This window comes from Alexandromys fortis, unplaced genomic scaffold (assembly GCF_014885135.2).
Source record: "Alexandromys fortis isolate MF-2015 unplaced genomic scaffold, M_Fortis_MF-2015_v1.1 scaffold_29, whole genome shotgun sequence".
Lineage (NCBI taxonomy): Eukaryota > Metazoa > Chordata > Mammalia > Rodentia > Cricetidae > Alexandromys > Alexandromys fortis.
This window is the reverse complement of record NW_026067891.1, coordinates 3,295,017-3,317,817: the sequence shown is the minus strand read 5'-3', so window position 1 is coordinate 3,317,817 and position 22,801 is coordinate 3,295,017. Positions and strand designations below refer to the sequence as shown.

Genomic DNA, 22,801 nt, shown 5'->3' with positions numbered 1-22,801 from the left:
TGTGTAGCTGCCCTTGGACAGCCGTTCTACCTACCCTTAGGCCTATGTCCTCTGGCCCAGGGCTGTGGGTCCTGTAATTTTGCTCAGAACGGGCAGGTACTAGAGACGTCCACGTGCCCATCTGTTAGGAACCGAGGCATTTATTATGACAGAGAAGAACAGCACACAAAAGAAGGTGGCTGCATGGTTACTACTAAAATCCACAGTGTCCAGCCAGGCAGATGGGAGCTCCCTAGAGTAAGTGTCCTTCAGGGGACACCCCTGGCCAGGCAGGACCATCGAGCTAGGCTGTGATTTCTTTGTGGTAGATAAGGCATGAAACTGACCAGAAAGGAATCATAGAGAAATCTTTCTGGGGATGGCAATGCCCTGTCAGGCTGCTGGATTCCTGCCAGTGACCTGGACACATGTAATGTATGTATCTGTTTCACGCAAACCGTAACACAGCCTTCTATCGTCAGAGCAGGTAACAAGCCTGCTCATACACGGCACTGTGAGATGCAGCCTGACATCACGTGCCTTGTGTTGATGAGTGAGCCTGTGTCTTAGGGTTTTTATTGCTGTCAAGAGACACTGTGGCAATTCATTTTTGTTTTGTTTTTCAAGACAGGGTTTCTCAGTGACTTTGGTGCCTGTTTTGGAACTTGTTCTGTAGACCAGGCTACCCTTGAACTCACAGAGATCCACCTGTCTCTGCCTCCTGAATGCTGGAATTAAAGGTGTTTACCACCACCACTCAGCATCCATGGCAACTCTTATAAGGAAAACATTTAATTGAGACTTGCTTATCAACATGGTGGGAACTGGTGGCATGCAGGCAGACGTGGTCTGGAGGAATAACCAAGAGTCGCACATCCTGCAGGCAAGAGGAAGTCAACTGACTCACTGGGCAGTATCCTCAGCATAGAAAACTTCAGAGCCCACCTCCACAGTGACCCACTTCCTCCAACAAGGCCACACCCACTCCAACAAAGCCACACCTCCTAATAGTGCCACTCCCTATGAGATTATAGGGCCAGTTACCTTCAAACTACCGTAGTCTGTTATGTTGTATGTCAAGAAAGCAGGAAAGGGGACTTAGTGGCCCTCAGGTAGAGGACTTGAGCAGGACACAAAGGGCAGCTGTGCCAGCTTGAAGTAGCCAGGCAGATGGTCCTTGAGAGTGGCCATGGTTCTTGCCCATTAGCAGCATCTAAGAAGCCACATGGAACTTGGGGCCATAAGGAGACCTCTCAGAGCCAAGACAACTCAGCACAGAGCAGAGGTGGCCAGAGAAGATGTGGGCGGTGAGTGGGAGGGGATGCAGGCAAGTGACTGCGAACTGAGTGGGAAATGCATTCTGGAAGGAAAGAGCCAGCCGATAGGACTGACCATAGAGCAGCTCCTGTTGAAGCAAGAGACGGCCCCAGAGTTGCCTGCAGTGTGTCCAAGATGTTCTATTATTGCCCAGCCTGGTACAAAAGCTTACTCAGCAACTGCCACAAAAACCCAGCAGATCCCAAGAGTAGACAGGAGTCAAAGACGTCCAGAAGCACCTGGTCAGCCCTGGGTGATGCCCGTCCCCTCTAGACAGTGTGTTGTGGGCCTGTAGCTGGTAAGTGGAGTGTCTGCAGACCATGGTGGGGCTAGATGTGTAGCTTACAGAGAAACTCGGATATTTTCCTGTGGGTCATTTTCATGTAGAAGGAAGTACGTTTCTGTTCATGTCTGCTTCCAAAGCAGGGCCACTCAGCCTGCAGCCCCAGGTTGTTGGGAGGTGAGGACCCCAAGACTGCTGCAAAACCAAGTCCGTGTTATCCAGGAGGCAGGCTGTGCTCGCGTCGGCAGGCCCAGGGACTGTTCCGAACGGGATGAACCAGGATAATTTTAAAAGCAGTTTCCATGTTAGCGTGTACCGCCCCCAGGATGCTTCAGGAGATGATGCTCAGGCCACGGAAGTGTGGGCTTGTGGGCGGCTCTGAGCAGTTAGCGAGCAGGGTGGAGACAGCGGTAGCAGAGAAGAGCCGGTGCTAGGGAACCAAGACAAAAACAGGCTTTGAAGTTGCCGGGCTCTTTCTTGGCGTTGGAGTGCCGCTGGTAAAATCGTATTAAATATAATGAAATAAATGCTGGAATGCAGAGTGTGCCTGTGAAGGCCGAATGAAACGGATGTCCCTGCCATTTCCCTCATCCTGGGCATCCTAACTCCGAAATGAGAGCAATCATTCTAATTGGCTTTATTGCATTAGCGTAGGCAGAGCTAGAGAAAGGGGGCTTTTCTTCCTGCCTGCCCAGCAGCCCCCAGGACACTCAGAAGGGCTGACCTCTGACTCTGCTCAGAGACATCGCGGGAATCTTTGGACCCCATGTCTCCTGTGTCATGACCTTTGATCCCCAATTGCAGGCCTTTCATATAGCTGTCCCAGCCCGGCCCCTGGCATCCTCTTTGGGTCCTCATTCAACCACTATTTGTCTCACACAGCTCATCACCCTCAGGGGCTTAAGAAAGCATCAAAACCCCAGCACAGCCAAGAGCTTTGCAGAACCCTCTCATCCCTTCCTAGCAGTCCATCAAAGGTTATTACTCATAGGATTGTGGCCCTTTTCAAAGGGCGCAGGACAAAATCTTTGCAGCTCTACGCATGTCTACTCTCAATTGGTTTTTGTTTGGTTGGTTTTTTTGTTTTGTTTTGTTTGTTTGTTTTTTGTTTTTGCATCAGGCTATCCTACACACACACACACACACACGCAGACCATGTGGATGCAGGAGGCAGGATGCTATTGAATCACATGTTGCTTGACAACAAGGAGACAGTGAATCGGACCAGTCCCAAGAGTTGTCAGGAAAACTAGTGAATCTGAAGGGGTTAGTAGGTAAGAGAGGCCCAGAAGCTTCCAGAAGGGAAAATGAGTTCACAGAAAGGCAGATTGCTATAGTAGAAATAGTTACTGTTTTCACACACACACCTTCCAGTGAACCTCTCAGACCAGGAGTCTGTTTGAGGTGTGTGGTAGTGATGTTTTGGTGAAACCATACTGTAAGCCCGTAGGTGTCCAGGGCTTGGTGTGCTCTGGCTCTGGCCTGACTAGCCATGCCAAGATGGCCCTAGTCCTAACCCTAACCGCCTCTGTCATTTTGAACTAGGTCTTTGCTGAAGGTTCTCGAAATGTAAAACTGCATGCTCTGCCTAGCTCTGCGCTGCCCTGAACTTTGCTAAACTGAGGCTTATAGCACACCTGTCTCCTCCACCATGTAGGGACAGTGTGCTGAGCCCATCTGTCATGCCCATACACACACACACACATACACACACACACACACACACACACACACACACACACACACACACACACACACACAACCTGGAGCACGTAGCTGTTGTTTGCGTGGAGGCTGCATTTTCTCAGTCCTTGCACAAACAGATGGGCCTACCCTGATAGTTGCAGGAGTTCCTTTCCATCCTGGAAGTGCCAGGTGTGGTCATCATGCCCCAGGTCCCTCTGATTCCAAATCGTCCCAGTGCCGAGTACACACCGAGCAGGTGACTGTGATAGCAAGGGAAAAGCTTTGCCGTCACAGTGCAGAGCCCAGGGCACCTTCATTAGAGTGCCCCATTGACCACACTCTCGGTGCCACCAGGGTCTCAAACACTGGGCCTGCCTTCGGGATCTGCCACCTCTTCATGGCAGCGCTTCCTGTGCAGGGCAGAGCTGAGCTGCAGGTCTGCAGCCTGGAGCGCATTCAGTAACCCTCTGTCCATGAGTGCTGCTGGCCCAGGTTGGGAATGGTAGGTACCACTCTCCAAGTAGGGGGACTGTGGGCTGTGCCCTCCATGTCTGGAGACAAGTGGGTCTAGAGAAGTGTTTGGTTGGAAGTGTCGCAAAAACTTTACAAGAAGCTGTAGAGCCTGCGCTTACGTCGCATGTGACAGGGGATGGAAGATTGAGATTGAATGGGCACAGTCCCTCCAGTGCTGACATGTGACATGTCCCCCCAGCACAGCGTACAGAGCTCATGGGCATTCCATCAGGAATTCAGTTCTGGCAAGCAAGGAGTAGTCCCACCAGATGCCCAGTGCCCCATACCTAGCTGCCTTTGAGATGCCAACAGAGCTCTAGATCCCATCAAACTCTTGAGGGAATACAGAGGCCTCTTACACCAAGCCAGGGTGCTAGGCATCCAAAGCAGATTCGTGCTGCGGCTCTCCTGGTGTGGGTTTCCATGGCCAAGTGGGAGCTTATACAAAGCAGAATTGCGATCGGGAGCCTCTGGACAGGGACACACTCGTCCCCACTCACTGAGAAGCCCAGGTATCTTCTATCTGCCTGGAACATTCCAGCATCTTCTTCTTCTTCCCAGGCGGAAAGCGGGGGCCATAGGAGACTGAAGGTCACTCGGCTCCCTCTTGGTCTGGCATGCTAAGACCCGTCTGTGCCATTTTTTTCTTAAATTAATTTTGGGCTGAAAAAGGCTCAAAGAAGGCTTTGTTCCTCTGACACTCTGAAAGAAAGACCCGTGGGAAGGCTGACATCTGCAGCAGGAGCGAGTGGATGGGAGGAGCTCAAACGCCCTCCGCTCCCCAAGAATGCCTCAGGTTTCTAAGTGTCTCATCTCAGCTTCACGTTTGAGTGACATTTTAATTATTTTGTTTTTTTCTTCTTTTCCTGGTGTGAGTCTCCAAAGAGTCCCTCTCGCTCAGGTTCTGCGAGATGCAGGGCCTGGTGCAGCTCGTGGATGCCGAGGTTAGCCCTCACCAGGGTTAGTTAGTGGCACCGACTCCCCTGTGCACTAGATGTGCTTTGTCACCTGCCAGGGCTTCCACTTGACGAACACACAGAGCAGCGTCGTGCCAAGCTGGGAGTGTCCAGGCACCAGACAGACAGACCTACCTATCAACACCACTCACGTGACCGTGGCTGGACAGGACAGGACTTCCACTGGATGCCAGCCCCAGAGCTTACAGTCTGAGTGTTTCCGTTTCCCAAGAGGTAGCTTGGTTGTCAGAGTAACTCATCCAGGGAGTCTTTAAATAGAGTGCTCCCAGGAGGCGGTGCAGTTCAGCTCCCCGCAGTGCGCACGGCTCCCCTGTGGCGTCAGGATTGCTGGGAGCCCTGTGGGGCCTGTGACACCCTGGAGACATTGCTTCTGAACAGAGTGCTCCCTTTAAAGCCAGACTTCACCAGCAGGCACCCATTAGTAGTGTCACATGTGACGCTGGTGTGAGTACTCACGTGTTCCCATAGGTTCTGAGCTGAGCTCACCCTGTCTCCTGGGTGTCGGTGGCTACATTCGAACACTGTTCTTGGAGGAGGTGGGGGGGGGGCTCAGGCCAGCATCTCTATGTGGCCACACCCCCTTTTGGCATTCATATCAGATCTGTCGCTCACTGTGTCCTGGACTCCCTCTGTGAGTGTGTCTAGGACTAGACATGTCTCTTTTCCCACACAACCCCACACTGCCCAGATTGCCTTGCTTGGGTAGCTGCAGAGGCCACTGCTGACCCCACAGCAGCCAGAGGACTGAACAGGCAACTTATGTGCCACCAGTCCCTGCTGAGACTCTCAGCTGTCCCACATCCTCCCCATGTGAGAGGGGAGAAGGTGGTCTTCTCAGCATGTCTGGGAAGATGCTGGTTAGTGTGACTCAGTATGCTAGCTTTTGTTAGTCCCACTGTTAGGAGGCCCAGACTAACCCACTCAGCTAGTGGACAGCAGCCCCAGCCTTGCTGAAATGTCTGGTGGCCCAATCTTGTGGCCTCCCCATGGATCATGGGCTTTCTGAGCAGCCTACTATAGCATACTAAGTGCTACCTGCTGTCTCTAGTGACCCTCACAGTCTCCACCCATGTCCTGGTCTAGGCTGTGGGACCTCTCATTTTCCATTCTACTCCAGACACACGAGTCCCTAGCGAGCCTCCCACCCACCATCCCAGCATCCTCAGGCCACTCCCCCATTCCTTCCATGGCAGCCCCTGGAATCTCCAGGAATACCACTCTTAGGGTTCCGGTTTCTGGGATAAAACACCATGACCAAAAGCAACCTGGGAAGGAAAGGGTTTATTTCATCTTACACTTGGATATAAGAGTCCATCACTGAGGGACATCAGAAGGAACTCAAGCTGGGTGCGAACCTGGTGGTAGAAATCAATGCAGAAGCTACAGAGGAGTGCTGCTTACTGCCTGGCTCTTCCGGGCTTGCTCAGCCTGCTTTCTTAGCGCGCCCAGGACCACCAGCCCAGGAATGGCACTGCCCACAGTGATCTGCACCTTCACATTTCAATCTTTAGCCAAGAAAGTGCACTGTGGACCAGTTTGGTGAAGGGATTTTCTCAATTGAGGTTGCCGCTTTCAAAATGATAGTAGCTTGTGTCAAGCTGATGTAAAACTAACCAGAATACCCTCTCCCAAGGCTGTCTCTCTCACCCCGTCATCCACTTGCAAGTTCACATCCTGATCCCTAGTGAGATGATGTGAGTAGGGGGCTCACATCTCCTGGTCTCAGTGAGGGTGCTGCTGTGAATGTTATGAGTCCCCTGATCAGAGTACCCAGAAAATCCTTCACCATCTCTGCACCCTGTGGGGTTAACACGGGAGGCTAGTTGTCTGCAACTCAGAAGTGGACCCTTGATAGACCCAGTCATGCTCTTTCACTTTGAATTTTCAATCCCCAGATTGAGAAATAAAATTTTGGTTTTTTATACATCACTTATGTGCCACTTTGTCATAACAACTCTAATACCCTTTTTGGCCTTTGCTCTCTGCACCTCTGTTGGGCCTGCCTCTTCTCCCTCCTGCACTAGGATGTGGCTTCTTCTGTGCCCACCTAGACCTCACTGGCACTCAATCCAGGTCTGTGAGCTTGTGGTAGATTGATGGTAGATGGACCGGTGAGTAGATGTTGGACTGGTGATTGATGGGTGGGTGATTGGGTGAGTGGATAGCTGGATGGATGATGATGATGGGTGGGGTAGTGGGTGAATGGATGGATGTTTGGATGGATGGATGGATGGATGGATGGATGGATGGATGGATGGATGGATGGATGTTTGGATGGATGGATGGATGGATGGATGGATGGATGGATGGATGGATGGATGACAATGAGCAGGTGGATGATAGGTGATCAGATGATGGATAAGGGAATGAGTGGTGTGTGGGTAGTGGATGAGTTAGATGGATGGTGTACAAATGGTTGTTGGATGGATGATATATAAGTGTATGATGGGTAGATGGATGGGTAGTGATGGATGGAACCAAAGGAACTTTCCAGGCCACTTGTAGTTAGAGGAATTGCCATCTCAGGAGGCTGGATTATTTTCTCCGAGGCATTTCCTCGCCTTCTCCCTCAGCTAGTGTGGAAATGACAGAAATTGGAATTGAATTTCTGTATCTCAAGCTAAATTTTTAGTTCTTTCATGGATAGTTGCTCTTGATTTACAAACAAGGCAGCTGGCCCTGGCTTTCTTTAAAAGAAGGTGGACAGGCCCAGGTGGCACACGTAGGCAGACTATAGAAATGGCTGAGGCAGAGCCATGAGGACCAACTGCCGGGTGTGACTCCCACTCTCAGCTGCTCTTCCCAAGGGCTCATCTGACTTACAGAAGACCCCCTGGAAACTTTTCCCTCCGGTGCTCAGTATCCTCAGCGCTGGGCATGTTCTGCTCATGGGCAGACTGCCAGCCTGAGCCTGGGCTTCCCATGGTCATCTCTCATGGATGTGGCTGCACATTTCCATCCCCCACTGAAACTTTTGAACCTTTGTGGTGCTGACAGGTCTTCCCTTGATGATGTCCTGGGTACCTGCAGTGCCAGATCTGAACCTTTGGATTCATTCAGTTCTTTCATTAAAGGCACAACTGTATTATTGTAATAGTGTATTGTCTGCGTGTGGTGTGTGTACAGATGTGTGCTGAGGTGCATGCTGGGGGAGAAGAGGGTACACAAACGTGCTGGTTGGTATGGGGTACCTTCTGTCACACTACACCTTATTCTTCTGAGCTTCTATCTCTTACTCATCTCCCCAATTAGCTTAGCTAGTTGCGGAGCCTTCCAGGATCCTCCTGTCTCTGCCGCTCAGATCTGGCATCAGAGATGGACACCACTGCATCCAGACCCGGGGTGTAGATGTTGAGGATCCAACTTCAGAGCCTAATGCTGTGCTATAGGCACTTCACTCCCTGAGCCAGCCATCTCCTCAACCCATCTGTTCCCCTCTCTCTCTCTCTCTCTCTCTCTCTCTCTCTCTCTCTCTCTCTCTCTCTCTCTCTCTCTCCATGTTGGTACGTGTGTGTGTGTGTGTGAGGTTACACACACATCTTGCATGTGGAGCCCATAGGACAACCTTGAATGGCATGCCATCTACCTCCTTTGAGACAGGATCCCTCCTTGGCTTGATGCTCACTGAGTAGGCTAGACTGGCTGGCCAGCGTCTGTCTCCCCCTCCCCAACATCACCATTGGCCAGCTTTTTATGTGCATTCTGAGCATTGAGCTCGGATCCCTGTGCTTGTCCAACAAGCACTTTACTAAGTGAGCTATCTTCCTAACTCCCTAAGAAATTTTTAAAGAAATTACAGAATAGTCCCTGGGTGCAATTCAGTGATTGCTCAAAATAAGTGAGGCCCTGGGCTCCATCCCCAACATACCATCCCAGAATGACACGGCACTGACTGTATAGAGGATGCCATTCCTGCTGAGAGCGTACTGGGTTTTAGTCCTCAGAAGGAGCCTGTGGGTGCTTATCAGAAAGCCGTTTGGACTTTATCTCTTGGAGTACTTCTCACAGAAATAGACCCCTCCCTTTTTCTTTAAAGCACGGCAACCTTGCCTTTGGGGGTGGGTCACTTCTTATCCCCAGAAGTAAATTCTGGGGTCTTTGTATCTCAACCTCTAGCACATGAGTGATGCTGTCCTCTGTCTTGCCTCTCTGCAGGGCCTAATCAAGATCCGTGGGGACAAGTGCTGGCTGGACCTGACCTGCATGGACTTCCACTATGAGGTGAGCACAGATCTGGCTATGGCTGAAGCTGTGCACTGCTCTCAGAAGTGAGCATCCTTGCTGTCTCCGGGGCAGGGTTGGGTCACCAGGTGGCCTGTAGAGTGTCTCCTACTGCTTGGCTGGTTCCTCTGGTTGTCTGGTTCCCTTTTTCTGCCCAGGCCTCCCTCTAGGTCAGGCTAAGTCCCATCCTGGGAGCTGTAGCTCTGGCTGCATCTCTCCTGCAGGTGCAGGGTGAGGCTGCTCCACACCTTCTGCTGTGCTTAGATTCCCAAAGACAGCGATCCCAGGCACCGGGACAACATGGACCCTTGGCCAGGTCTCTGGCCCTCAAAACAGCCTGGCCATGTGCTTGTGTCAGAGATGAGGTCAGGAACAGCTTCAAACTGCAAATTAACCCAAGGGCACATGGCACTGTGGTGATGTCCATTTGCCTGTCACCCTAGCCAGAAGAACTGGAAGTCCTGTGTGTGTCTCATTCCTTTCTTCTCCCTGCCCCAGCCCACACTGCCCACTGCTGGGGACTCGCAGTTAGTTACTGCCTTCTCCCCACTGAGAGCTGTGGGTGCCGGTCTCTACCTTTGTCATATTTTAGTACTGAGTCTAGACATTCAAGTCCTCTAACTGCTGGAGACACTGACGCCTGCAGCCGCTCCTCTGTGTGCTCATCTCTGTCCATCAGCGGGAGGGATGCACTGTCTGCTTGTGGCTAACCAGGGTGTCTAGACTTCACTTTTTAAGGTCTTGGGAGTCCCCGTGCCATCATCCCCCATCTATCCCAGAAATCCTGTCTCTGCTTCACTAGGGATCCCGCAATCTTCTCTTTCCTATGTTGGGGTTTCCAGCTTCTGTAAGTGCCTGAGAGAAGGCACGTTCGGCCTTGCACTCTCAGGAGAGCGTCCATTAGACTGAGTGGCTGACCATATGCAACGAGCTCTTACACATACAGGCCATGGCGCAGAGGATAAGGCTCAGAGCCTGTCGGTGAAGCTGGGCTGCCCTTGTCCCTCAGGGAGCAGCATCTCACTGAGATGGTCCCACGCCCACACAGCATGGTGGGTGTCAGCGCTATGAACAGTCACCTGCAGGATAGCATTGGCAAGCCCAGGAACCATCTGGATGCAGATTTCATGGGGAACCCATGCATCAGTGTCTCCTTGACACAAAACCACATGAGATCTGTTCTGCAGAACCCCACACTGGAGCCTGTGTTTTCATCCATACATCCTGCACCATGCATCTCGTAATAAATCTGGACCCCCCCTCAAGAGCTGAAGCAGCTCAGGTTCTCTGTTCCCTTCCTCAGGGCCCAGCCAAGCACATATGAGGCATGGACCACGTCCATAGAAGCCCCATGGCCATTACTGCACTCTGATTAGCCTACTGGCTGCTTTGGACTATGATAGACCAGGTGGGGGAAGGCATGCCCTTCATCTTATGGGTCAGGTTGACAGGCTGGTGTTCTGTCCAAGTGTGGCCAATGGATGGGGTATGCCACTAGCCAGCCTAGAGATTCTGGAAATTGCCCCAAATCCAATTCTCCTTGCTTAAGGCTTGGCCTAAGCATGGCAAAGTGTGCTTGAGGAGAGGCAGAGGGCGCCTGTCAAGTCCCCAGCATCAAGGAGGGGGCAGCTGGCACCTACGCCAGAGCTGAGGATGACTGGCCTTGGAATGGAGCCAGACCCAACTGCCACCCATTGTAGGGGTTTCAGGAGCTGTAAAGAAACTCCTTGACCCTGACAAGGCTGTGTCCTATTGGAAGCATAGGGTTACAACCAGCCTTCTACACAGCACAGCACATTGAAGAGTGCTGGTGGTCCATAGGTGTCACAGCTGACCATGCGCTGTAGTTCAGCTTCACAGCATTAGGGAGGATCCTGTCATTCATGACCAGCCCAGGAAACTGCCAGGAGATGGTTTCTCCTGAGTGTCTGTCACTCACACACCACTGGAGGGTTAAAAGGACACTAAGCTGGTGATCTTAATGTTCTTTCCGTATCATGATGTCTTAGCTCTAAGCCCAGCCCACCAGCAGCCACACCACCCATGAAATTCTCCACGTGGTCTTCTGCTTGATATCGGACACCCCATCCCTGGGCGGTACAGGACATGCCGTGTGGCTCCACGGATCGTGTGTTCTGTAGCCTGGAGAACACTGGTGGGCCCCTGTGCCTGCTGCTTACTGCAGTGCAGTCCTCAACTGCGGCTCACACAAGGTGGCTGCTGTGAGCACTGGTCACTGTTGTGCAGACCCTGGAGCTCAGCTCCATGCTGACAAACAGCCTCTCTGAGCATGTCCTCTGCTGGAGCAGCATCTGGAAACCCTGCCAGAGATGCTCAGGGCCCTGCGCACAGCATGACAGTCACAGACCACTGTGTACAGAAGATGCCGTGAGATGCCATGGCCTGCAGCACTTGCTGGTGGGGCTATAAATACAGATCACCTATAGGGAACCCACACTGTGTCCGTTAGAGCAACGGGGAAGCAGCCACATTTGTGCATTCGCCTCTGACCAAATGTTTCTACAGCAGAACAGTTCCATTTCTCACATTCACACCCAGTGTTGAGCACGCCACTTGTAGAAAAGCTTCACCCTGCAGCCTCCCAGCTAAAGCTTAGCAAGGAGGGCTGCCTTTTGGTCCCCCGAGCTGTTGGAAGATGTCCTGGCCTGACCACAGTCACCCACAGCAGACTGTACTGCCTCTCCCTTTTTCTCTTCTCTCCCCCTTCTCATTCTCCCTCTTCCCTTGATCTGTCTCTCCCTCTCACTGCCTGTCTCTGCCCACCCCTCCTCATTTTCTCTCTCTCCCCTTCCTTCCCCTGCCTTGCTCAGGGCAACATGAATGAGGTAATAGAAGTTTGCACTGTGGCTTTGCTGAGCTGACCTTTAATCCAGGGAAATAAATCACTTTCAGCTCCTATTATTGGTGAAGCCCCGCAGCCTCGGCATGCACAAAGGAAGCCTTTGTGCCGTGTTACTTGGTTTTAAGTTAGAGTGTCAAGCCCATGGTAGGAGCAGCTGATGTCACCTCCACCATGGTCTGCACAACATGGGTGCCATGATTATGCCTGGGAACTGGCAGGCTGGGCAAAGTCTATGGTGTGTCAGTGCACATTCCTGCATGTCTACTTCTGTGTTCTATAACATGCATGTACCTGATGTAAGTGATGACCTGGGCCCTGCAGCTTTCTCCCTGCTCCTCCATTTCTCTAACTAGGGATGGAGTCTGTGCCCACAGGCAGCTTTGTTTAGCATTGCTATAGGTCCTCCTCTCTCTCTTGAGAGTAGGAGGCTTCATTTCCTGTGTAGGTTTCCTATCTCTAAAGATGGGAACGATGGCCCCAGGTTGCAGCGAGGATGGCACTAATTCTTCGGGTGCCAAGTACTTAGGTGTGGGCATGTGTCTCAGATGCTTCCCTGTATTGAGAGCTGGGGCATCCCAGCCTGAAGATGCCATCTGCCAGTCCCTCAGCAGAGTTGGGAGGGATGCATCTTGAAAAGGAGAGAGCTCTCACACAGAACACTTTCGCTGCTTTTATACCTGCCCCCACAGCCCAGGAAGCCTAGTGGGCAGTTGTAACTGAGGAACGGGAGGGCTCCTGTCAGATAAAGCTGGCCCGCGTGATCTAGGAACACAGGGCTGGGCTGAGGCTGTTTCTTCCCCTGTGGTGTGATCTGTTTCCTCTTAACCTGAGCAGTGGTTGGAGGGCTGTGTGTGTCTCCACACTCGCCACTACCTCCCTGCAAGGCCCACTGTCTTCTTATCATCTCTCTTGGTCATTCGGTGCAAGATTGGTGCTCACAAGGACTTTGGGAAGTCAGCTGTCAATATGATTCTTGGGACCCTGGCCCCATAGAATGGCCTGTGACAGGCAAAGCCCTGTGGGCACATGAAGGCCCAAGTCGTATCTTTGATTCTTTTAAGCAGACTGCTGCTTCCAAGAGCTCAGGAAGCAACATCATGAGGTGCTTACACCACGGATCATTTCCAAAGCCTGAGTTATAGAAGTTCCGGCCCAGTGGATAAAGGTGCTTGCCAGTAAGTCTGACAACTTGAGTTCCGTCCCTAGAACCCAAAATCCCTCAGCTTGTCCTCGGAACTCCATGTGCACTGTGGTGTTTGCACATACAATAAATAATAAATAAATAGGAAGCATCAGCCCTTAAGAACCACTGCCTCCGCCATGAACAGGCGTCGGGGTGAGGCTGTCATCTGAAGACAGGTCACACATGTTTAATTCTGTTGCTGGGGATTTGGGGGGATTTCATGCCATCTCTCCATCTCATCTCTCACCTCAAGACACGAATAGCAGCCCTCCACGAGCTCAGGCTTGGTGACACTGTATGCCCCAGTCCCAAGACCCCCAGGAACACCCACTGGGTTCCCATCAAAGAGCTCAGCCTCCTGGCCTCAGGCCTAGGCCCCCATGAGCTTATGGATTGTGGCTGTCTGTAGAGTGTGTCTTCCTGGAGAGAGGTTTCTGCTCCACCGGGAGGTCAGGATTCCGGACTCTCAGTTTTTCTACTTAACACACCTTCTCGGTACCAATTCAGCGTCTGTTTTCTCTTGCTGGTCAGCACTAGACACTTTCCCTTGCCCAAGTGCAAGTGGTAGCGTCCTGACTGGATGAGCACCTGAGCGAGGGAAACCACTTACCTCATAGGCTGGGCTACATGCCGCAAACACATAGAGAGCCATCCGCTGTAATATGGAACATCCCTTTGCACTTGATCCATGCTACCTTGGTGCATCCTTGGTCCAAGAGCCCCTGTCTGCAGCTCTTGCAGGAGCAAGCCCCTGGGGTTGTTCCTGGAGCTATCATATGTGAGGGGAACAGAGGATGAATGGCATCAGTCCCTGTCAGACCATCTGGGCATAGCCTCAGGCACCGAGCATGGCAGAGATATCTGCCACTCAGCCTTGCCAGCTGCCACTCCCACTTCTCTCCGTCCTCACCCAAGGCTCAGGAGGGCCCTGTACTGGGGCTTGTGATTGCAAGCCAGCACCCACTGGCCTGGCTGCCTCCCAGGCTCCTGTGAGTAGCCGCAGGGCTCCAGGCTGCTTATTGTCCTCCAGGGATAGTCCTATAGGCCAAGCTTCTGGCTCCTGCACCTCCCGGGTCATGTGCCAGGCTCCTTCCTGAGTACTGAGGTGGTTTGTGTCCCAGCACTGCAAGAAATTGTTCTTGCTTTGAGACGGGGTCTCACTGTGTAGGACTGGCTGTCCCTATGTAGACCAGGCTGGCCTCGAACTCAGATCTGCCTGCCTCTACCTCCCATGTGCTGAGATTAAAGGTGTATACCACCATGCCTGGCAAGAACTCATTAGTTCTTAAATACATGGCTGACCTAGACAAGCAAGGTCTCACGATCCAGTACAGACCAGTATCTCTTATCCATCCCTCAGCACTCATACAGACACACATGTGTGGGCCCTGTGGCTGGAGTTGCTCCCACTAACTCAACACCAGAGTCCAGCACAACCTTTCCTCCTCCTGCATCCAGGATACCAAGTGTGGGGCTCCAGCCAACAGATCCTGCTTCTGGTTGCAGCTGGGAGACATACTACCAGCTCTCTCAGGCTATAATTGGACAAGGGTCACTGAACGCCTGAGAATCGTTTGTGCCGAGCTTGAACATTCCCGTGGAAGCTGTCAATGCTAGCTTTACCGAAGCTGTGGCCGTTGCATCCAGTGGCCTGGTTGCTATGGCTTATGTGTTTATCCACTGGCCGTTTCCTTGACCTGTAGGAAGAAATTGTTTTTTTTTTTTTAAATATTTATTTATTTATTATGTATACAATATTCTGTCTGTGTGTATGCCTGCAGACCAGAAGAGGGCACCAGACCTCATTACAGATGGCTGTGAGCCACCATNCTGTGTGTATGCCTGCAGACCAGAAGAGGGCACCAGACCTCATTACAGATGGCTGTGAGCCACCATGTGGTTGCTGGGAATTGAACTCAGGACCTTTGGAAGAGCAGGCAATGCTCTTAACCGCTGAGCCATCTCTCCAGCCCCCAAGAAATTGTTTTATCTGTGTTCTGGGCCTGTATGTGTCAGGGCCCAAGGCACAACCTTACTGGGTTCCAACCTCAGAGTAGTTTCTTCCGGCTACAGAGTCAGGCCTGGGCCCCGTGTCACTAGGAAGAGCAAACCACCTGAGACCAGGTTCCCGGAGTGGTAGCCTTTCATCTCCAGGTCACCTTCTATGATGATTTCCTCCCTTTTAAAAAGAGACACGCCACCAAAGACAAACAGATATAAGGTCTTGAGGCCCCTGCTGTCATGGCTGAGGTGAGGACAGAAACACCCAGACTGCCCCTCTGTCTCTGATCCTGCACTTGGTTTGGTGGCACACCATCCTAGGTGGTCAGGAGAATTATGTGACACAGTGCTTACTGGAATGCAAAGCCAAGCTAGAAGTGTGTAATTGCGCTTAAAACATGGGAGAATTTTCCAGATAGCTTAATCTTAATGGCTTCTCATTTAATTCCTTTACTGTCAGAGAAAACACTTTATATGCCTTGAGTTTTTTAAAACTTGTTTTTGAAAAAAAAAACATTTTGTGACCCAGTACTTGGTTTGTCTTTCTGGGCATTCCACTTGAGCATTTGAATCTGCTGTGTGTGGGACAGTGGTCGTCAAGGTGACATTGGTTGGCAGTGTTTCCCAACTCTCTACACACTTCCTAGTTCTCTATCTGCTAGTATCAAATATGTGTGCAGAGAGAAAGAGAGAGAGAGAGAGAGAGAGAGAGAGAGAGAGAGAGAGAGAGAGAGACACTCCAGTTACAGCTGGATATCTGCATGTGCAGATCTCTCTCCCCTTTGCTTTGTGTGTTTGGAGCTGTGATGTTCGGTGCATACATGTTTGTGCTGGCATACTCGTGGGGCCACAAACAGTCTCCTCTGACCTGATCTTTCCCTTGCTTTCTCTGCTTTGTCCCACACCATGCTCCAGCTTGCTTGTGACAGGTGCCTCTGTGGTGGCTCTGAGCCTGCATATGCCCTCACGTTTGGAGTCACTTCTCACGGGCAGCTTGTAGCCAGGTCTGATTATTTACTCAGTCTAATGGATTCTGTCTTTGAACCGAGTGTTTAGGCCTCTTGTTTGAGCTGAACTCTTTGGGATGGACACATTTCTTTTTGCCTGTTTTTTTGTTTTGTTTTGTTTTGTTTTTTGAGACAGGGTTTCTCTGTGGCTTTGGCTGTCCTGGAGCTCACTCTGTAGACCAGGCTGACCTCAAACTCATGAAGATCCACCTGCCTCTGCCTCCCAAGTGCTGGGATTAAAGGCGTACGCCACTACCCCCCAGCCTGGAACAAACAGTTTTTCTCTTCCTATCATCTATTCTTTATCCCCTTTTTTCATATTTTTCTGACTTTTTTGTGAGTTCATTGAATATTTTTGTAGCTCTTATTTCCTTCCTTTTTTACTAGCTATAACTCTGTGTAACTCTTTGTTCATTTGGTTACTTAGTCATTGTTTGGCTTGCTAGCTCTAACTTTGTGTCAATATTTGTTATTTTATTTCTGTGGTCATTTCGGGATTTATACTGTATGTGTGCGCGCATGCATGTGCACACACACCCTTACACACATATGCTCTGCACACAGGCATATGTATACACACACACTCGCATGCATGCATGTATGAGACGTAATGGATGAGTGACCACCTCGGTTCACATTCAAGTGAAACTAATTTGAATCTGAAGGAACTTTACAGTATTCTGACACCAGCACTCCAATGCCTGCTGCTGTGGTCACTCTGTTGGCTTTTATACATTGTAACTGTGTTGTTTGATGTTCACATCAAGATATTTAATTAAGGGCCAGTGAGATGGCTTAGCGGGTATAAACCCTTACCCAGCAAGCCTGGTGAACCTCCATACGTGTACTGTGGTGCGTGTGCATGTACGCACACACACACACACACACACACACACACACACACACACACTAATAATAATAATAAAATAGTTATGGTTTTGTTTGCTTTTTGTTTTTGATTTTTTGGGGGGGGGGTTCAAGACAAGGGTTTCTTTATGTAGCTCTGGCCGCCAGGAACTCACTCTGTTGACCAGGCTGGCCTCAAACTCACAGAGATCCGCCTGCCTCTATCTCTCAAGTGCTAGGATTAAAGTTGTGCACCACCACCACCCGGCTTAATAAAATAGTTTTAAAAGATAATTAAAGTAGAAAGTAGCCTCTGAGCTTATTCGTAGGCTTGCAGACTCCCATGCTTGACTTCTCTTTCTCTAGTTTCCTTCACCCTCTCATAGTGTGACTCATAGGAGATGGAATCTCGTGGCAGGCTGCTGCCTGCTAGTGTCTTTATTTCCCCTGGAGTTCAGAACTCTAGGCTGACAGGCTAGTGCCCTAAGGGTGTCTGTGTCTCCTCACTTGCGTCATTCCCCAGGAGGAATCCGCCTCTGTGTCTCTGTAACAACTCCATTCTGTTTGCTTCAAGATTCTTCTCTTTATCACGAATCTTGAACAGTTTGATTAGGGTGGTGTCATTTTCTTCCTGTTGCTTTCGCTTGCAGTCTGCTGAGGTTTTCATATTTGTGGGGTGTGGGCTCCATCACATTTGAAGACTGTTTCACGTCTCCTCCTCTGGGGATCGGATTACCTGTGTGCTGTCCTGCCTCAGTGTCCCCAGGCCACTGGTGCTTGTTGTCTCTTTAATCTTCTCTGTGCGGTTCCATCTCAGCTTCCACGGCTGTCTTCGCATACACACCCTTCTCCTCTTCAGACTCTTGCGCTGGTAAACCTGTCACGTGCCTTTTTAATGGTACAAATGTAGAATCTTTCCCTGTTACCTTTTGTGCGATTTCTCTTCCGCTCTGCAGTTTCCATGGGAATTACATAGAACATCCTGAAGTGATTTATACCAGTTTCGCCTCACGCAGTAGCATACAAGTGAACATCCTGCTCCCATGTGCCCGGTCCTGCTCCCCTCACTTGTTGACGCCTTGGAATTATGTCTTTGTACATTTGAATCCAAAGCTCGAGCTAACAATACTTTAAATGTGTTTATCTCTCAAGTTATGTGAAAACAGAGCATGGGATCATAAGCCAAAGTTCCAATAATGCTGCTCTTAGACCTATAATGGCTGTAAAATGCATGTCTGATTGTTGCGTGGGAAACAAAGACTGGGATCACAAGCCTGCTGCAGACACAACAGCTTTTGAACTGAAAGGGATCTTTTTCCCTTCAAGGGTCCTGTGATGCGATGTTCCAGGTTCTTGGAGGTTCTGCCTTACAGGGTCAGCCACACTTCAGGTGAAGGCCAGTGCAGTGTGCCAGGATCCCCAGTACCCTCAGAACATCAGTGCGGCCCCTTGTGGCTGCACACCCACAGCATGACCGATAGATACACAGCAGAGTGGACTTTCTCATGTGGAGGTGGCCTTCCTAACAGCAGGGAGACCCTTGTCACATGGAAATGACGTTCCTGAGAGTAGGGTAACCATCCCCACAGCAGGGTGGCCTTCACAATGTCTGGTCTTCCTCACACGGAGGGAGCTTGTCTCACAGTGGGGTGTCCCTGCTAACCTAGCTGCATAAGGCCATGAGACATCTCTTGCCTGTATCTTTTGGTGGCCAGCTGGGGCTTGAGAAGAGAGGACACGGACTCTCTTCTCAGTTGATCCATCAGGTGCACATGGGGAGCTGCTGGTAGATGCCATCTGTGGCCATCTGTACCCCAGAGGGACCCACGTGACCTCATCCGGTTCTCAGTGCTGTGGTCATCTTTACATGAGCACCTTTATGGCTAGCGTTCCCTTCTCTTCGCCCCCAGTCACCCTGGGATATGGGAAACAGCCTGCAGCCAGTGCTCAGCACCGTAAGGGCCCCCACCCCAGACCTTCCACTGCTGCCCAGAGGTGCCTGCCATGTTGGGTCTTCAGCTCCAAGAGCCAGTCACCGTGATCCATAGGCCACTGGTCTGCTCTGCTCCTAGAACATGGTAACCCTGCTGAGGCCACACCATGAGCGTGAGTCATTCCAGGGAGGAGCTTGGCACTGTCACCTCCACATTCCCCAGTGACGAGCAGTATTCAGGTACAGAAAGACTACTTTACCCCATAACAATCTGAGCTTTGGGCCTGCCACCGCACCTGCTCTGCCTTCCAGTGAGCTCCAGGGACTGGCCAGTGGTGAGGGCTGTGGAGGGCAGCATCTTCGGTGAGCAGCTCAGCGTGTGGCTGGCACTTGAGAGTTGTAAGAAATTTGTCCTCCAGGTGGCAATAAGGTGTTCCCTTTATGTCAGCCCCAAGCATGGGATCTTCTGTCTCTGGAGGGAGGAGGCAGACTTTTCTTTCAGCAGGGACCAGTGCAACAACAGCACAGACCTGTGTCTCCCCAAGATGTGCCGCCCTCGGGATCCCCAGCTAAGCATCTTCACCCCCTGTGTTTCCTCGTCTTTTTCTTACTTAAGATAGTCTCTTTATAGAGCATGTTTGTAAACCATAGCCCAAGGTCTGAATACACTGTGCCCATGGAGATGCTTGGTCACTGCTGTCTGATGAGTCGTCAAGCTGGGCCCCCAGCAGGGCTGCGGTGTCAGCGGCTCTCAGTGCTCTCTTGTGCTTTACAGGGTGCAACGTTGCCACCCCCACCACAATCACACTTACCCACTCCCCAGCTTTTATGCAAACAGAAATGAGCCTTGTCCCTAGCATGGTATGCAGACAGGCTGCATCCCTCCCTTATGACCCTGTGCTGTGCCTTGAGGCCTCAGGTCACAGAACAGACCCTGCTGGACAGTCAGGCCCTGGCCCACAGATCCCGGAAAGCTGTGCTTCCCGGGATGCATTCGGCAGAGGTGCAGCATTCGGAGGAACTGCCCCCCACCCCGTTGTCAGGAAGGCTGGCAGCACCTCTCACTAACACTACCTTCTGATCACTACTCTCGTTTTCTTATCTGGTCTAGGAAAGCCCATGAGGACTGGGGTAGAACCAAGTTTCTAGTTCCCAGCATCTGCCTCGCTGAGTTTGCATAGACCCCTGGTTGAGCTGGGATCAATGCCTGCATCTCGGTGTCTCATTCTTTGTGGTACACTGTCCTTCAAGCTGACAGACACTGTGCGGATCTGAAGCAGTGACTTTGCAGGCAGTTTCCTACCGACCTGAGGTGATGTCTTTGCCAGCCCTGTACTCGCTTGCCAGTATGCATGTGGCCATGGTCACCCTCCCTAGTCGTCTGCTTTCCTACCCTTGCTGGAACCTCTGAAAGTTTTGAGGGTCAGAGGCTGTGATGGTCCATTACTCTCATCCTTAGACTGTTCCTCTGCAAATGGTGTCTCCAGTCGGGACACAGAGTCTCCAAGTCCAAGGGATGTGGAGGTCAACACACTGATTCCCAGAATCTGCCCAACAGGGAACAGTGACGAGGGCTGCAGCAGCCCAGGAGGATGGAAGGGGGAGGGGCAGCAAGCCAAGAGTGCTCCGGTTTCTGGTCCTGTTGGAGTGAAGGATCTGGGAGAAAGTAAAGGGTCCACAGCTGAAGAGAAGGTGGTTCTGGCGGACAAAGATCTCACAATGGCCTCTGTCTCCTGGCACAGGGCTGCGGGGTCACTTTGCTTGAACCAGTTAGAAGAGGGGCGGTGATGCCCCACAGAGCTAGACTGAGGGTGGCCTGAAGCATCGTTAAATGAAAAGCTTGGTTTCTGTTCTGTCCTACTAGGCTGTTTATTTTTCTTGTGATCACATGGGCGGTTCAAGTAGCAGGGTCCCCGTGTGGGGTGGAGCAGGGCACATGTAGAGGCCCAGGGCTTCAGGGGAGGTGTCCTTCTGGGAGGGGCTCCACACCTATGAAGATGGGGTGAGCTGACAAGTGGGCTCCATGCACTTAAGTGCTCCATGCACTTAAGTGCTCCGTGGCCCAGGTGAAATCCTGAAGGGACTGTGCCTAAGAAGCAGCAAAGTACCAAGCTCTGTCCTCTGAGCACCATGGCAGCCCCTTCTCTGCCTCCCTGTACCTCCTGCTCCTGTTTCCAGGGCCACTGCTCCTGTGACCCTTATCCCCGACTCCAGTTCCCTATGCTCAAACCCATTTCCTGTGGAACAGGCCCACATGGGTCTGCGGGATCCCCTGAGGGGTAAAAGGGATCCTAGGGGCCATAAAACCTGGCAGTGGGCTGTGAGTACTGGGTGGCAGGCCACTGGCAACTCAGTGAGCCATGAGCCCCAGGCAGCTGCCACCCACAATTCCACTGGTGCTTAGGGGCAGCAGGCTGGTTCTTACATCTTTAGATTCTTCATCTGTTCACAAGTCTTTAAAGATTTCTCCTTCAGCGATAGCGTACGCTTTTGCCTATAGATAATGAGGGTTTAAAACAGAACAAAAAAAAACTTTGCTTTTGCTTCAAAAATAGCCTGCCCACAGAAGTCCTCCAGCCCCGATGGGCTAGGCCAGTTGCAAATGCACAGGGCTAGAGAACAGATGGCTTCTTCATAGCCAGGGCAGTACCACCCTCGTCAGCCAAGGTGGGTAACTCAAAAGCCTCTTTTTGTCCCCACAGACCCAGCCAGTGCCCAACCCGATGGCCTACTACCTGCACAGGTCACCCTGGTGGTTCCATCACTTTGAGACACTCAGCAACCACTTCCTGGAACTCGTTGTGCCTTTCTTCCTGTTCCTCGGGCGCCGGATGTGCATTCTTCACGGGGTGCTGCAGATCCTTTTCCAGGTAGGCTGTGCCAGGGTGCCACCACTTGGGGTCCCCGTGTGTCTACAGAAGACAAGAGCCTGCCTCATCATTTCTGAGTTAGCACCCAGGGGAGTGGCTTCTTCAGCTCCATCTCACCCCCTGCAGGAGCCCCACTGCATCTGATCCAGGCTGGATTCCAGGGTCCCCTTCCCAGCTTCCACGAGCCCACGGTGGTGTCTGGTTGCCCTCAGGGAGCTGCCTGCAGGGAGCGACACAGACCTTGCTCAGGCACCCCTCTGTTCCACACAGACACACCCTGTGTTCTTGGATCCAACCCTAGAATGTTAGGTGTCTTGCTCTACATAGACATCAGTCTACTAGGAATTGGGTAAGTTGCTTAAGACAGGGTCTTGCCATGTGGCCCTGACTGTCCTGGAACTTGTGGTCCCTCAGCCTCTACTTCCTGAGGGCTGATGTCACAGGCATGTGCCTCTATGCCTTCCCCTCCATTTGCTTTTGGAGTCAGGGTCTCAGGCAGTTGTCTGTGCTGCTCCTTCCTCAGCCCTCCCGGCAGCTGGGATGATCGGCCTGCACCACCAGGCCGGGCTCACCTTGTGGTTTTGGTTTTCTCTTTTCAGTCATGAATGAATGTTGACCATCAGTCAGGAGAGGGTCGCAGGGTTTTCCCCTTCAATATGTTAATGAGGTGAATTACATTACCGCTGCTCCGGTTGAGCTAGTTTCATATTCTAGAATAAACTCAGTTTGGTCATGCTGTAGATATTTTAATATATTGCTGGGGCTAATTTGCCAATGTTTTGTTTTAGATTTTGCATGGTTGTCAGTGAGAGAGACCTGTCTGTAGTTTTCCAACATAATGTGGGCCTAGTGTGGATTCCCTGTCTGGGCTCAGAAGACTGTCCGCTCTCTGTGAAGGGTCCATGGAGACCCAGGCAGCCTGTTCTCAGGAGCCTGGGCAATGCTGGGTGTGCTTCTGCACAGAGCTTTGAGAGCTTTGCCGTGGTGCGGACTGTGGCTGTGGGACACCCTTTTCGAGGCAGCTTTGACAGTCAGCATCTTCCTGGGAATAAATATGTCAGCTTCAGCTGTTTTCAGATTTATTAGTGCAGAGGGGAGAGGGAACATCATGTTCTCCTCGGT

At 51.4% G+C, this 22,801-nt stretch overlaps 1 protein-coding gene across 1 annotated transcript in view; it reads left to right on the top strand.

The window, feature by feature from the left end:
* Lmf1 (lipase maturation factor 1) overlaps positions 1 to 22,801 on the top strand; it is a 101,339-nt gene that overhangs the window by 65,397 nt on the left and 13,141 nt on the right. Inside the window, exons 5-6 of the mRNA XM_050133411.1 lie at positions 8,911 to 8,976; positions 21,512 to 21,679. Of these exons, the coding sequence (XP_049989368.1) occupies positions 8,911 to 8,976; positions 21,512 to 21,679 (234 nt within the window). The remainder of the gene's footprint in view (positions 1 to 8,910; positions 8,977 to 21,511; positions 21,680 to 22,801) is intronic.